This window comes from Acomys minous, assembly GCF_964271855.1.
Source record: "Acomys minous genome assembly, chromosome: 7".
In the NCBI taxonomy this organism is placed as follows: Eukaryota; Metazoa; Chordata; class Mammalia; order Rodentia; family Muridae; genus Acomys; species Acomys minous.
The window spans coordinates 89,189,800-89,207,560 of NC_140488.1; the positions used below are offsets into that span (position 1 = coordinate 89,189,800).

At 33.8% G+C, this 17,761-nt stretch overlaps 1 protein-coding gene across 10 annotated transcripts in view; it reads right to left on the reverse strand.

Moving 5' to 3' along the window:
- The window catches only part of DMD (dystrophin), a gene marked incomplete at its 3' end in the record, with an annotated part of 2,106,393 nt that overhangs the window by 1,123,656 nt on the left and 964,976 nt on the right, over positions 1 to 17,761 (reverse strand). For all 10 annotated transcript variants that reach the window (XM_084788839.1, XM_084788837.1, XM_084788840.1 and 7 more), the window contains one exon: positions 15,393 to 15,565. In XM_084788839.1, the coding sequence (XP_084644965.1) occupies positions 15,393 to 15,565 (173 nt within the window). The remainder of the gene's footprint in view (positions 1 to 15,392; positions 15,566 to 17,761) is intronic.

Sequence of the window (17,761 nt, forward strand, 5' to 3'; positions counted from 1 at the left end):
GCAGTAAACCTAGACCCCTTATTCAGATCTAGCCAATGGACAGTGCATTCTCAACGATTGTGCTGAGAGCAGGAGAGCAGGGACTGCCTCTGACATGAACTCTGGTGCCCACCATTTGACCACTTCCCCTTGGTTGGGAGGCCTGATGGCACTCAGAGAAAGGATAAGCAGGCTATCTGGATGAGTCCCCATAGGCTGTGATCATATGGAGTGGGAGGAGGTCCCCTTATGTCATAGGCTTAGTGGAAGGTGAAAGAAAGAGGGAGGGGGAAAGGGAAGATACAAGTGAGGGGATAACAATGAGGATATAATCTGAATAGATTATAAAAATAAAAAATAAAAAATTATAAAAACACTGTATTTTCAGAAAGTAGAGTCTAAAAAGAAAACATTATGAGCATGTATTCCTGCAGTGGGCCCTGAAACAAAATTCCAGAATGGAGAATATAAATGATGCAATATGAGATTGACTATAGACAGCTGGTACTGATAAAAATTCATAATCAGAATCCAAACAGGCTGAGGCATAAACACCCATGTGTGCTTCAGATAAAATGTTTCTTTATCTAACTCTTAATTCTAAATTTAACTTACAAGTTGTCCTAAGAATTATGAAGCACTGCCACTTTTGTACATTATTATAGTTTTAACTTTAGGTTGACATATTTCTTTTGTAGAGGTTATATGGAGGAATTGAAGGCATTTATTAAGTTACTTTATGTAATTTATTTATGGCATACAAAATTATATGGAAGTTGGATCCATGAAAGTAGTAAACTTATAGCATAGGAAAAACATGATAATACAACCTTACAGACACTGATTTATTTTTAAATAAGAACATATAAGGAGAAATTGTTTTGAAGGTAATATAGAAAAATAGATACTTTGAAAAATAATCAAATACTTTTACTTTATGCTACACTAATTGAGGAAGCTCATCAAGTGATCAAAGTTCATCAGATGATCAAGGGCAGTAAAGAAAGAATTAATTCTAGACAGAATTACTGTTTTTGAGAATTTCTCAGGGCTTTTTCCAAAACCTGACACTAATTTCTGTGCACATGATAAAGATTATACATTTAATTTCAACATTAATTTTCTATTTTTCTGAAACAAAATAAATTTCAGCATAAAGCATACAGAATACTTAATACTTCTCAGCAATACTTAAAACTTAATACTACTCATGAGACTCATCTTTGGACAATGAAGAGTAAATGGAAATACAATATAGCTGATCCTAGAAAACTTCTTTAAAAGCCAAATTGAGGTGGAGGAAATGACTCAGTGTGTAAAGGGTTGGTCATATGATTGTGGCTATCTGAGTTTGAATTCCAGAATGGGTAAAGTTCAGTGCCAAGGATTCTACAGGGAGCATGTAGGTGGTGTCAGGAGAGTAAATAGGAACTTCAAAGGGTGGCTACTCTGATGTATGGAGTGAAAAACAAGAAATTTTGCTCAAACTAAAGGATGAGGACCAAAACAAAAAGGAATCCCCTGATTTCTAAGGGCATGCCATAGTGCTAATAACTGTTAGGGCACACATTTTCACACTCACATGAGAATATACACATAGACATAGTTTTAAAAGATCATTGCAGTGCACACTTAGTCCCTTCACCTCACTCTTTTCTATCTTCTTTAGAATATGATTTTTGGGGATGCTCCATCCTGTAGCAGGGGGCAACATTACATAATATAAACATAATTTGGTCAAAAAGAAGAATTATATCTCTTAGAAGAAAAAATGGGGAAGAGCCTTGAGCTCATTGGCACAGAAGACAACTTACTGAACAGAACACCAACAGCTCAGGCCCTAAGATCAACCATTAATAAATGGGACCTTATGAAATGAAAAGCTTCTATAAGGCAAAAGACACTGTCAATAGAACAAAATGACAGCCTACAGACTGGGAAAAACTTCACCAGCCCTTTATCGGACAAGGGGTTCATATCCAAAATATTTAAAGAACTCAAGAAATTAAGCACCACCAAACCCAATCACCCAATTAAGAAATGGATTCAGAGTGAAACAGAGAATTCTCAATAGAGAAATATTGAATGTCTGAGAAACACTTAAAGAAATCCTCAACATCTTTAATCATGACAGAAATCCAAATCAAAATGACAATGAGATTCCATTTTACACCTATCAGAATGGCTAAGGTAAAAAGCTCAAGTGACAGCACATACAGGCAAGGATGTGGAGAAAGAGGAACATAAATGACATTCCTACCTTGTTTGACCATTTCCCCAAGTTTATTTGGGCCCCTACTAGGTATTGTTCATCTCAAAACAGCCAGAAGAAACCTTTAAGGAAGGTCGGGTAGGTTTTTCATTGCTCTCCTGGGCAATAGAGGGTTATTATCAATGGGAGTTGGTTGAAGGTTATTATTGGTCTTATTTAGAAAGAAAATAAGGTTAGACTCAGTGATATCTCTCTTTTCCCTTATATTACATTCTTAGGTTTAGAGATAGGGTTTGAAAAGAAAGAAGAGGTGAATATAGAAATATATAGGGAAGATAGAACAAAAGGTAGATTAGTGAATCTACTCCCCAACTTAATGCCTCAATTGTCACTCACAAGGTTATTTTTTATTCAATGGTATATTATTTTGTATATAGATGCAAAATAAGTCTAATTTTGGATTCAGTAGCATACAAGTGTGCTTACATACAAATGTAAGTTTGTTCTGCACACACATCTATACATTTCTACTCTAATATGAGGTATTGTACCCATATAACTCAATTATAATACAAGGTTTATTTCCAATACTTTGAAAGTGCCATTTCAGGCTGTTTAGGATAAATAAGTTATATGAGTTAATTGTTAGCTGATTAAATCATGGTCATGTCAATCACTAGTATACTTTTATCACAAGAATATATACTTTAAGTGTGGCAGATATATAAGATTCTATAGAAATAAGGTAGGATAGTTAGATAAGGTCTTCAAAAACTTCAGAGACATGCAGAATATGGCATTTTAAAATGTTTTTATTATTTTAAGGATTCACTGGCAACAAAACAGGTTATCTCCTGGCGATAACATTCAGCCTACTTCAAAGAGGATGATGAGCATCATATAAACTCCTTATGGAGATGACTTCAAATGTGGCAAACAAGCTACTGGGCAAAATGTCCTTGTTTCTATCACAGAGAGAATTCTGCCTAAAAAGGGCAAGCTTGGGTATAGGCAGTCAATGGGGAAAACTCTGCCAAGACAAGGTAAGCAAGTCCTCAATAGTTCCTCCCTCACAAATACGTCTGTCAGATGTATTGGGACAGAAGGCTAAGATGATGCTCCAATGTTATAGAGAGTTTAGCGTGACTGTTCAGGCAGCAAACTGTTTCTGTCATTTTCTCATTTGGAAAGCTACTAACCTCCACCCCCTGTGTACTCAGGTAATCAACTTTATTCCTTCTCAAGTCTCTGATGGGGTTGAAGACCAGGTAGCTTAGTTTTACAATGAAACTTAGTTGTGTAGGGGTTAAGATGCTTTTAGGTCTAGATAGATGTTTTAAGTTGATAATGACAAGATGTGATGGAGATTGATCTACATTAAGAATTTTAGATTCACCTAGATAGGAAAGATGTTTTCTTCAAGGACGCCAAATAAAAATAGCCAAAACACTAAGAATGCAACACTTATATAATTCCTGATTGTATCATGGCTCTTCTTGCTGTAGGTAGTTTATTGTATATATGTGTATTTATATTATTATGGATGTACAGACAGACTACAGAAGACTACAGACAGACAGAAGGACAGACGGATGGACAGACAGACAGACAGACAGAAGGATGGGCAGATGGACTAATGTACAGACAGACTACAGACAGACAGACAGGACAGACAGATGGACTGATAGATGGGTTGCCAGACAGGCAGAAGGTCAAGCAGAGGACAGACCGACAGTGAGACAGACAGAAGGATGGACAGATGGGCAGACAGACAGACATAAAGTCAGATGGAGAGACAGAAGAACAGAAGAATGGACAGAGTGATGGACAGACAGACGGATGGATGGCAGAGACATACAGACAGAAGGATGGACAGATAGAACGATGGACAGACAGGCAGGCAGACAGAGAGATGGACAGGATGGATAGGTAAACAGATGAACAGACTGACAGAAGGACAGACAGACAGATGGACAGACAGAAGGATGCATGGATGGACAGACAGAGAGACAGAAGGACTGTCAGCCAGATAGACAGAAAGAAAGATGTACAGGACAGACGGATGGATGGAAAAACAGACATAAAGAAGAACAGACAGATAGATGGACAGACAGAGGGACATACTGAGAGACAGAAGGATGGACAAGACAGACAGACAGACAGAAGTTTGGAAAAGACAGACAAATGGATGGCTGGATGGACAGACAGACAGACAGAAGTACAGAGGGATGGACAGACAGACAGACGGACAGATAGATGGACAGACAGATGGACAGATAGACAGGATAGACAGGACACCAGACAGACAGACAGAGAGACAGATGGACAGAAGGACAGAAGGATGAGTGCACAGATAGACAGCATCTGATGAAGATGCTCCAACATAATAGAGAGTTTTGGGTGACTATTGAGGGAGAAAACTGTCTCTGTAATCATCTAATTTGGAAAACTATGAACCTGCACTCCTGATATACTCAGGTAATCAAGTTTATTATTTTTCAAGTCACTAATGGAGTGGAAGACCAGCTAGCTTAGTTTTACAATGAATCTTAGGTTTTTTTTGTGGGTTAAGATGGTTTTTGGTCTAGATAGATGTCTTAAGTTGATAATGACAAGATATGATGGAGATTGATTTACATTCAGAATTTTAGACTCACCAAGATAGGAAAGATATTTGCTTCAAGGCTGCCAAATACAAATAGCCAAAACACTAAGAATGTAACATTTATATAATTCCTGATTGTTTCATGGTTCCTCTTGCTAGAGGTAGTTTATTATATGTATGTGTAATAATATAAATATATATGTAAAAATAAATAAAAGGCAGAAAGAAGAAGAATTAGCAGTCACCATGCTGCATTGATTGAATACCTCCAGTGGTTTTCAGGAATGGAAATATGCTCTCTTTAATGTATCACTATGTGAAATGAACATCAGGAAATGTTAGCCTAAGCAAATTTTAATAGAGTAAAGAGTATTTCTGAGAAAAAATGTATTAGCCGAGTTTTGGTGGTAGCACTTTCAAAGCTCAACTACAGGTATAATTTTAAATCATGTATTCGTAGGAAGGAAGTTAACAATCTGACAAAATAAAGAAACACAGAGTGAATATAGGAAGCAAAATTATTTTCAAAGTATAGATGAACAATGTTGCTATTACAGTCTTTTTCTTTTCATAAAATTATAATATATGTTTATTTAGATGTTAACACAAACAAAACAGATCTCTGTACACTGAACAAACTGAATTGTCTATGGTGAAGTAAAGAAATATCTACATGTAGCTATAAGAAAAAGACTCAAGCTAAATTTTTCCAGAGTTAACCCCCAAAATGTGGATTTTATAGCTTTCCACTTTCTAATATGTAGGAAGTATTAAATTAGACTCTATTTCAGATCTGGCATATATGACCTATAAACTATGTAATCTATATGAACCATATTTAAGGATTTATAATTATCTGAAAATATGGAGCTATAAGCTATGAAATGGTGATCATCAATAGCAAATATGTATGCAAGTTTTCAGTATTTTTATATACTGATAGGGACATATAGATGATACGCTAATGCGCAGAAAGGGACTTTATTTTTAAGCATTGTAAAAAGGTCTTCTGTTAAAAACTATAGGCTCCCTTCATCTGATTCCTCCCACATCTGCTCATAATAACTAAGACTTTAGAAGTGATTGTAAATAAGATAAAAAATATAAACCAAGGGCTAGTTTAAGTATCTAAGTAAAGTTGTGTAGTATATTGAATGGTTCCAATTTTAAACAGAACATAAGGAAATCACAAATATGGACAAATATGTTATTTGTTGCAGTTTGTTTTAATGAGAATTTGGTACTCAATATACTTTAATTGAATGTCTGCTTATACTAACTCTGTAGATTTAACCTTGTATATTTTTAACTTTAATTTACGTCAAAAAACAATATAGATGCTAAGTTTGGAGGAAGGGTAGATATATAAAAGATTTACTGGTATAGATTACCAGATTGTATTCATTACCATTGGTCATGTTATAAGTAAATACAGCTCAGGCAGTTTCTCACATTCTGAACCAAACAAACAAATACAACAATAATAACAACAACAAACCAGAGTAATCAATATAGTAGCATAGATGGTAAACAACATATTAACTGACAAACAAACTGAAGGTTAAGAAAGAATTTATAGTTTCCTGGCAAGTAAAGGCTTTCGTGGGACATGCCCCTTGGGCTAGTGTCCAGATATAAGTGAGTATATACCATTTGACTCATTCTGCTTCTGGGTTAACTCACTCATTATGATCATTTCTAGCTCAATCCATTTGTCCACAAATTTCGAGAATTCCTTGTTTTTAATAGCTGAGTAGTATTCCATAGTGTATATGTACCATAGTTTCGTTATCCATTCTTCTACTGAGGAAACTTAGGCTGTTTCCATGTTCTGGCTATTATGAATAAGGCTGCTATGAACATGGTTGAGCAAATTTTCTTGTGTGGGAGAATAGCAAAGTAGAAGGATCCAGAGGGTCCTAGAAACCTACAAGTAGAACATTATGATAGGCAGATTTGGGCCCAGGGGTCCCGCTCAAACTAAGGCACCAGCCAAGGACAATACAGGAGGTAAACTTTAAACCCCTACAGAGATCTAGCCAATGGACAGAACATTCTCCACAGTTGAGTGGAGAGTGGGGTATGACTTTCACACGAACTCTGGTGCCTCATATTTGACCATATCCCCTGGAGGGGAAGACCTGGTGGCACTCAGAGGAAGGATAGCAGGTTACCAAGAAGAGACTTGATACCCTATGAGCATACACAGAGGGAGGAAATCCCCCTCAAGAACAGTCATAAGGGAGGGGAATAAGGGGAAAATGGGAGGGAGGGAAGAATGGGAGGATACAAGGGATGGGATAACCATTGAGATGTAACAAGAATAAATTAATTAAAAATAAAAATAAAGTAAATTTCTAAATACTTCTAGCATTTAAAATTGGCACTGTGTTTTTCTTTAAAATAATCTACTACATTCATGGGCATAGGTTCTCAACTTTTTAACAATTTGGTAAAATTTAAAAATGATAGCTTAAAATTATTTACTTAGTAATGATTTTTTAAAGTAATATTGAAATGTAAACTCAAGACAGAAGTATTTCCTTTTATCATAGCATTTTAAACGTTTTAAATATAGATCTTTAGACAATTTCACTTTCTTCCTGCTGTCACATATTCCTATCTGTATAATCATTGCAATTTCTCCAAGTAAAATAATAATCTTGGAATGAGATATATATGATTTACTAATGTGCAAGGCATGCTTCTTTTCTTTCCAAACTACTTACAGAAACTAAGAGTGGAAAAGTGGAATTATATCTTGACATATATGCTTATACCTTACGTGGTGAGTGAAGCTTTACTCTCACATGAAAACTTCAGATTTCCGTAGAGACTAACTGAAAGTCTGAAAAGGAAATCTCTTGAAATATCCATATCTTTTATGTGTTTCTTGTGTATCTTCCCAACTGTGTATGATATTGTAATTAATAGAAGAATCAACTAATGTCATAAATGAATGCTTAATTAGGAGCAAACATTTATGGAAACGATCCCAGTTTATGCATTTGTCCTTCTAGCTTCCACTTTACAGAGTATAATGATACTGTGATGACATGAGAATCATATGCTGTGCTTTTCTGTAGGCATTGTGGAGTATATCTCTCACGTTGACAAAAGTAGTAAATATTTATTATGTCTGTTACCAGAAAAATCACAGCTGAGATATCAAATGTTTGTAGGAAAAATGCGTTAGGAGTGGTATGTTTGTTCTCCAGAGATAACTAAGGAAATTTCTCTTTAAAGGAGATTTCTTTGGTTTCTATTTCTGTTTTATATTTGAAGTTATTTATATATTTTTATTTGTTACTGATTGAACCTAAGATCTTCTGTGTGCTAGGCAACTTCTCTACCATTGAGCTACAATCCTATATTTCTACTCTGATTTGTTGTTATTATTTCATTCATTGTTTTATTTTCTTTATGCTGTATACAGGACAGCAAAAGTTTATGAGGAATTAAGGAAATAAAACCAGGAAGAATACCTGTAGAAGTATTTTCCAGTACTCTCATTTTCCATATCCCACTGACATGTGGTATTTCTGTCCCAGAAAGATAATTACAACTCATGAAAAAGGTTTTCTGTAAAGGAATGATGTCAATATCCTAACTAACAAAGTTTCCCTGGGAAATGACAACGTGCTCTCAGATGTTCAGGGTGAAATGTTCACTAAAGCTAATTTTAAAATTCCATTTATATCCTTCTTTTCTTTATTTTTCCCCTTTGCAATATTTAAATGTAAATTTTACTCCAATATGGCATTCATGCAAAAAATATACAGAATCACTTAATATTCCAAATTTTATTAATGAAAATTTTATAATTAGCATCAAGATAGAGAAATTATACATTACATATAACCTAGAAACTACTCATGCTTGTGTTTTATGAAGTCTTAGAAATAAAAAAAATCTCCCATCTGATCTCTAACTTCCAATATGCTCAATCTTGAGTTTAAAGAATGTGTCATACAATATGTATATATTCCATTCTGGCTCTTTTTAAAAGTTATACTGTTAGGTTTTCATACATATTTACTTACCTATAATTAATTGATTTTATTAAACATCATCAATAATAGATTTAAAGTTTAAAACTAATACTGATTTTTTTATCCATTTAAAAGGAATTTATGCTGCAGAAGTCAGTATTACTTGAGTCAGTGAATCTTGATTTTATGTGCTCTTAAAATCATACATAAAGCTCAAAATCTTGGATTTAACTATTTATATACATAGATGATCAACCTTGAAATGTCTTATTAAATGATTTTTTTAAGGAAGAATAAAGATTTTACAACAACCTTATCATGTATTAGAATAGAACATTGTGGTAACACAATAATGCCATCTTATGGTTGTGTAGCAATTTGTAGTCTATCTGATTTTTTGTTAGCTTGTTTAAACTGAAGTTTTAAGGAATAAATTCATGATCATATGACAGATAGATTCATCACTGTCTTTAGAAATAATAAACCAGGTTTCATAAAAACAACAGTATTACAGAGTGTTTGTCATTTGGTTGAGCATATTTTAAATGACATTTTTCACGCTTGAGAATTCTATATAGGAACTATGATCATTTCTGCTTCCATTTGAAGCCTCAACTCCTCTTGCATCTCCCAAACATGACCCTTCTCAACTGTACACATTTTTTGTTAACTCATTAAATCCAATTAATGCTATCGTTAGTCTCACGTGTATAAGGCCATCAACTAGCAGGCTAGTTTGAAGTGTTTTCTGGAGGAAAAAAGGGTGCTATTTCTCTAATACTAGAAGGCATTTAGTTCTTTTTGATTACATAATTTCCTATAGAGCCTCTGACACATCTAGCCACTGTTTCTTGACTTCAATGGTGTCAGGTATGGCTCAATCTCATAGAGTGAGTTTTAATTCTGAAAAAAAAAATGTAGTTGGTTTACCCATAACATTCACACCACTATTTTACTTGTGGTTGTAGTTTGCCAGTTTCTTAATTATTGTAAGGCACAGGGTTCACATATGGGTAAAATTCTTTTTTTTCCCACTGGTAGTGAGATTCTTCTTACAGTAGATTACAATTTATACAAAGAAGCACAACACATCATCACGCAGATAACAGGACACTGGAATGTTCAGTCCTAAATGGGACATTTATATCAAACCATATTTCCCAAGGCTCAGGGATCATTACAGAAGATGGGCTAGAAAGATTGTAAGACTCAGAAATGGTAGCAGACTACAACAAACTGTTTTATGGATACAATAGGAGAGTTGTATATGAACCAATGAATCATAACTATGCTTATGAAGTCTGTACATGCCCAAACCAAATAAAATCCCAGTTAAGAAGGTAAAGGAAGGCACAGAGTCCTAACTTAGATAGAGAACTACTGACAATTACTAGTTCTTGGGAAAAGAAGAGTCTGTTTTCTCTAGAAATTTGGCCCTGGTAGGTTGACCATATCCCATGCCAGGTCCCACCCCAAAAATATTTGGACAACATTAAAAAATATTTTGTTTTGTTTTCAAAGAAAGCATAAACTTGTGTGGGAAATGAAATGGGTGTGGACCTTGGAGAAGATGAAGAAGAAATTGATTATGATAAAAATACATTGTATTATGTTCTCAAAAATTGCTAAAATATTATTTTTAAGAAATGAATCAAGATAAAAGTATTATAGTGAGTCTTTCTGAGTCTGTAAAAGATAGTTCTATTCTAATTTCTATGGATATTACTCTTGCTCATAAGAATAGAACATCTTATATTTATCCTTATCTTAGTGTCAATTTTCTCTCCATATCTTTAATTATCTTCAAAGCAGAGACTGAGTATCATCTTTCTGGAGTAACTGGGAAAGCATCAAATTTTAAAAATAAATTATGGGCTTACCAGGTAAGTCGGCTTGATGTCAATGTTGATGACCAAAATTCATTCCTTAAGACCCAAATGATGGGATAAATAAAATAACTATCTTAATAGTCCTGTGAAGTGCATTTGTGGATTATGAGTGAAAGTTCTCTTTCCCAACATTAAGTAAACAAATAAACACAAACATAATTAATTAGCATGATTCAAACTTGCCAGAACCACAGGATCGTTTTATCATTAAGACAGCCCTCTTTAAGCAAGTCATTGTACATTTGCTCTATCAATGACTCCCGATAATAATGCAATGCTTTGGTTAATATCTTTCTCCTGTTTTATATAGACGGAGTATACAAGTTTGGGAATTTGCTCAAGAATATCTAGTAAGTCTTGAGAAAAGCCAAGATTCTGAAGGAAAATGAATGCTAGAGATCCTATATAAGTAATCATTATAAAAATTATCTTAGATTAGAATAAAAGTCACAGAAAATAATAGAGCTCTTAATTGTTGGAGATTGCCAAAGAAAGTAAATTTAGAATTATTTTATGGCCTATGGACAAAGAGCAGTAAGACTACTGAGCTTAGAGACATAATTACTTGTCAGAAACCTAAATTAACTAATTTTTGTGTGTATGTGTGTGTGTGTAAAATTTCAGCTACTTCATCTATGGAATAGAACTAGTGTTCCTGATTTTATTTATTTTGTCTGTGGTTAAGGGTAAAGTAAATATTGGCTTTTTTATGTTTAGGTAAGGATCTTGTACCCCTGATCTCTTTAATACCTTTATTATGATTGAGTATTAGATTTTGTCAAAGGTTTTTTTTTTTTTCATCATCTAAGGAGATGATCATATGTTTTTTTCTTTCAGTTTGTTTATAAGGTGGATTACATAGATGGGTTTTCATATGTTGAACAACTCCTGTATCCAAGGGATGAAGCCTACTTGATTATGGTGGATGAAGTTTTTTTTTTTATGAGTTCATGGATTCAACTTGTATTTTATTGAGTATTTTTGCATCAATGTTCATGAGGGATATTTGTTTGAAATTATCTTTCTTGGTTGAATCTTTGTGGTTTAATTACCAGGGTGCTTGTAGCTTCACAGAATGAGTTTGGCAATATTCCTTCTGTTCGTATTTTGTGGAATACTTTGATGAGTGTTGGTATTAGCCTTGTTTGAATGTCTGGTAGAATTCCACACTAAAACCGTCTGGGCCTGCCTGTGCTTTTTTTTTGTTGGGACTTTTAATGACTGCTTCTGTTTCCTTGTGAGTTATTGGTCTACTTAGATTGTGAACCTAATATTGATTTAATTAGATAATTGGAATCTAATGAGAAAATCATCCATTTCTTTTAGATTTCCCAGTTTTGTCGAGTACAGGCTTTTGAAGTAAGAAATAATTATTCCTTGGATTACTTCAGTATCTGTTGTTATGGTCCTATTTTCATTTCTGATTTTGTTAATTTGGCTATTATTTATCTGCCTTGTGGTTCTTCAGTTTCCATGAGTTTACAGGCTTTCTGTTATTTCTGTTGTTGTTGAGGTCCAGCTTTAGTCCATGGTGGTCTGATAAGATGAAAGGTGTTATTTAAATATTCTTGTATTTGTTGAAGTTTGTTTTGTAACTGAGTATATGGTCAATTTTGGAGAATGTTCCATGTAGTGCTGAGAAGGTGTGTGTGTGTGTGTGTGTGTGTGTGTGTGTGTGTGTGTGTGTGTGTGTGTGTGATGTTCTATAGATATCTGTTAGATTTATTTGGTTTATCATTATTTCCATGTTCAATTTCTGTCTAGTTAACCTGTCCATTGGTGAGACATGGTTGCTGAAATCTCCAACTTTTAATGTTGTGGAGCTTAATGTATGATTTACGCTTCAGTAATGTTTCTTCTGCAAATGTGTGTGCCCTTGAAATTGGGACATAGATGTTCAGAATTGAGACATCTTCTTGGAGGATTTTCCCTTTGATAAGTATAAATTATCCTTACCCTTCTTTTTTGATTAATTTTGGTTAAAATTCTATTTTATGGGATAATAGAATGGCTACTCCTGATGCAACTTGATGTGCTTGGGCAGGTTGGTGGAGGGGTCTCCCCTTTTCTGAGGAGAAGAGAATGGATCCATTTGTTTAGAAAATCATTTCCCAGTCCTTTTCTCTGAGGTAATGTCTATGTTTGTTGCTGAGGTATGCTTCTTATATGTAGCTGAATGATGGATCCTGTTTTGACATTAACTCTGTTAATCTTTTCTTTTTGTTAGGGAACTGAGTTCAGTGATATTGAGAGATATTAAATGATGATGATTGCTGATTCTTGTGATTTTGATGTAGGTGATGGTAGTGTGTGTGTGTGTGTGTGTGTGTGTGTGTGTGTGTGTGTGTGTGTGTGCGTGCGTGCGTGCATGCGTGCATGCGTGCGTGCGTGACTGCTTGGGACCCACCGCTTGGGAGAGAGCCAAACCTTGAGACTATTAACAATAGTCTGCTATGCTTATAGATAGTAGACTAGCATAACTGCCCTCTGAGAGGCTCCAGGCAGCTGCATATTGAAACAGATGATGAGACCCACAGCCAAACATTAGGCAGAGTCTTATGGAAGAATTGAGGAAGGATAGAGTTGTCTGGAGGGAACAAGAACTCCACAAGAAGACCAACATAGTCAACTAACCAAGGACCATGGGGACTCATAGAGACTGAACCACCAAACAAAACCACTCAGTGACTGGACAAAGGTCCCCTACATGTAAGTAGCTGTTGAGCATCTGAGTCTTCATGATAGTGCCCCAGCAAATAGAGTGTGGGCTGTTTCTGACATGGACTCTGTTGCCTCCTTTTGGATCATTTTTCCCTAGCTGACCTTCCTTGTTGGGTCTCAGTGTGCTTAGTCCTGATGCAACTTGATGTCTTGGGGCAGGTAGATGGAGGGGTCTCCCCTTTTCTGAGGAGTAGAAGAGAGGAAATTAGGGAAAAGGGTGAGAGGGCAGGACTTAGAGGAGAACAGAGAGGTGCCTTAATTGGGATATAAAATGAATAAATTTTAAATGGTGAAATGAAAGGCAAACAACTGTTTTACTATGTTGAAAGTGGATATCATGTCTCATAGATCAACAGAAAATATATGATTATTGTGAAGAAACATCCTCAGAAACTAAAATATTTCTTGTTTGTCATGGTGGTATGTGCCTAAAGAAGTAAAGTAATCACTGAGCACTGAAAACTGCCCAAAACTTCTTGCCAAATGTACATAGCCTAGAATGATGCAAGAAAATATGTTGAAAAGCACAAAAGACAGTGGAATGAACACATTAAAAATGGCCTCATTTGAAGACTCCTATAGTGATTCACAATTAGTCCACATGAAGTATTAAAGTATGCTGGATTTACAAGGTAAGATTTTCTTTTATGGTATGTATACCTAATTACTTAATTTTCTCTTCTTCAGCAATGAAAGTGGACATTGTCGTACTAAGCCATATGTTGAGATAAAATTATTACTTCAACTGAGGACAGATATTCTCACATTTGAAAAAATACAAATTAAAATTTTGATTACTACATCAAAGAATAGATATCATATCAAGTGGCAACCAAATTTATAAACACTTGTAAATACAAAATAATTTATGGATATATTTTATTAAGTTATAAGCTAATATTCAACCTTCAAGACATTAAGATCCACTAATAATCTTAGATTGTAAGATTCATAAAACATTTAAAGTGAATCCTGATGAATATGATGGGTAAGATAGAGAGGAAACAGGATACTTAAAAACTGCGAAGTAATTTCATATTGCTAAATTACAACGAATAATGGTTCTAGTGCAGACAGCATGTGAAAAATCGCATGGTTACCAGATCTAGGTGAATAGGGGTCAGGTGAAGGGCTTTTATGACAAATTAATGAGTCATGTTTTATTGACAGGGAAATCATATAAATAAAGTTATTATACTTTGCAATCATAACTCTAGATAAAAATAATTGGGAATACAGTAAACAAAATAATTGGTAACAACTGAAAATAAAGTCTGAAATATGTATTTCAGAGTATAATTTAATAAACTAAATCCTAAATTTCAAGGGTGCCTATACACAGACACATGAAGGATACAAAATAGTTTGAATTCTTCTTGGCCCAACAAATAAGTCTTTCTCTAAACTATAGATCTTACAAATATTTTATGCTGTTAGACAACTTGTATTCTAAATTTGTATATGAGGAAATAATCTACCTTTTTGTGATGTGAAGTAAATGAATCTGAATACTTTCCAAAATGAATTTAAAAGATATTTAATTAAGTAAGCACCAAAATCAAAGAAATAAGCTTACCATAGTAAAAAATAAAGAAATACAGGGAAAGAGAAAATAGTATCATTTCCAAATGGAAATAATTTTAAAATGAAGTTTTAAAAATCATATACTTAAAATACACAGCCCTAAGTACCAAACTCTCATAAATATGTAGGCAGCAAGCAGATACACATTTTACACTTTGTATCAGCTTAGTGAAATGAACAAAACAGCCTTTATATTCTTTACAAATTTAGAGGATGATATACAAATATAAAATTGATTTCAGTAAAGAATAATTTCAACAACTCAGAATATTACTAATAATGTATTTGCACATTTCCATAATATTTCTTCCTCTCCTTTTCTATCATTTTACTTAAGGGACTATAAAAATAATTTTTAGCATTCCCTGAAAAGTGTTATAACCTTTCAGTAAAATTAAAATGCTACCTACCCTTGTCGTTCCTTGTACATTCTGTTAACTTTTTCCCACTGAAAATTCATCTGTGACACTGCTTCCTGTATCTTTACCCTTTCCCCAGGGGTGGCACTTTGCATGGCTGCTGTCTTCTTGTTGTGAATAATGTCAGTCCGACCTGATATTTGTTGCAAATTTTCTTTTATATTCTGAAAAATAAGAATATATATCATGAAAATAAATCATCTTTCTCTAGAAAGTAAAAATTGTGAAATGGTTGTAGAGAAAATAGCTTTAAAATTCTAAATTATCAACTGTATACATATTAGTCCTCTTTTCAATAGTTAGATATGCCTAAATCAAGTTAGTGAGTTATTGTCTTCATTCTAGTATAAATGATCACACCCTACAACTTAAAATTGCCTTCATTTGGCTTGAGATATTTGGATTTTCTACTTTCAAGTGTGCAGATTCTCAGCCTCCCCTCTGTATGCTTTTTGCCCAGTCTCAATACTAGAACGTACTTATTGGTGTTTTTACAGTTTTCCTTCTATGCCCAAATGAGTTTCCATTTGTATCTGTGATTCCCAATATCCTGTATAAGATACTGGTATTCAGATTTTAATATAAAATGTCTTCTCTGAAAGTTAGATAAAAATGAAACAAAAAACAAAACAAACAAACACAAACAAAACACCAAACAAACACAAACAAAACACCTTAATTTGTTGGCAGTAGGCTGCCACAGTAGCATCCCTATGACAACAGGTCAACTCTAGTTCCAAAATATCTGATACTTATGTCTGGCCTCTGCTGGCTTCTACATACAAATGGTTCACATAAACTCATTCAAGCACACAATATACATTAATAATAACCAAAATAAATTAATAACAACGTAAATTAATTTAAAGATTAATCCAGTTGTCCTGGCCAATCATTTGGCCAATAGACTTTCCATAAGGAAGAAATGTTTACCTTTTTCTATGCTAAAGAAGTAGAAGAAGAATAATGATATATATAATTTTCTTTCATAGAACCCCAGCTCCTTAACCAGACACTCGAGATACACTATAAGGTTCTATTGGGTCTGACTACCTTTCCGAGTCCTGACATAGAAAGACCTAACTTATATTCTTTTCTTATCTTCTGTCTTTTTTAAAAAGTGCTGACCATAGGCCAAGTATACGTACTCTAGTACTTTGGTCAGTTTCACTCTTTCTCTGTTTTCAAGAAGTTTGTAGAAGGAATTATGTGTCACTTGTTCATTAGTAAAGTGGAATGTGGAGTAGTCATAGTCAAGTAGAATTAGTAGTAAAGCCATTATAGTCCATATATAACATTTATAAAATGATAATACAGACAATCAGAAGTATCTGATTTTATAAAATGTAAATACCTTTGGGAAATGTGGGAGGGTCAAGAGGTGAGAGAGATGTCATAAAGGATTTGAATCTCAACCTGAAATTTCTGAATTTAGTTCAATAGCTAGGAATGAATTATTATTTTGTAAATTATGAATTATAAAAATTATTCTGTGGAAGCTGGTGAGACTATAGATCATGCCAATTATAAGCTAAAGTTCTAATAGGCTTCTAAAATTAAAAAGAAAATGAAATTTAATTATAGTCTTGTATACATATATATATATATATATGCTCAAAGATGAATAAAATATGAAAATTATGGGTGATATTAATTAATCCTTGTGTAAAATGTTTTCTTAGTGATTATAAGCTATATATTACAATTCAAAGTGTATCTTATGAGGGGAACCTTATTTATTTGATCAAAACTTCACCTGAACTCTGAAGCTCACGGACATATCTGCCACATTAGGTACTAACATATAAGGCAATGAAGGTTGTGATAACACAGAAATAGTCTTGAATTTACTCATCTATAAAATTCACACTAAAAATTCCTTATACTAGTTTTACTTACAGAAATATGTTGTGATTTAATTTCATAAGAGGTGGTTACATGGCTAAAGGGAATTGTTAAGAGAACACAAGAAAGTTTGCATAGTGATGGATCCCTTTAAAAACAAGAGTAGAGTAGGATTCGTTTATCCAAAGATTAACTCTTATTAGAACTAGTTAAAGACATCTTCATTTTCTTTCAGTAAAAAATGAATATTATAGTTGCTTTATTGGACATGAAGTACATGTCTATTAATGAAAAGTTTATATATTATAAAAACATAGTTGACAATAGAGCAAAAGTTATAAAATGTTTTAAAAAGATAGAGTAGATTTGTTATCTGCTTTTAGCACTGTAAAATCAATGGGCCTGGTTTATTTCCAGCAGTCTTTCTTTCTTTCTTTCTTTCTTTTTTATTTATTTATTTATTTATTTATTTATTTATTTATTTATTTTACATCCTGGTGATAGGCACTTTCTCC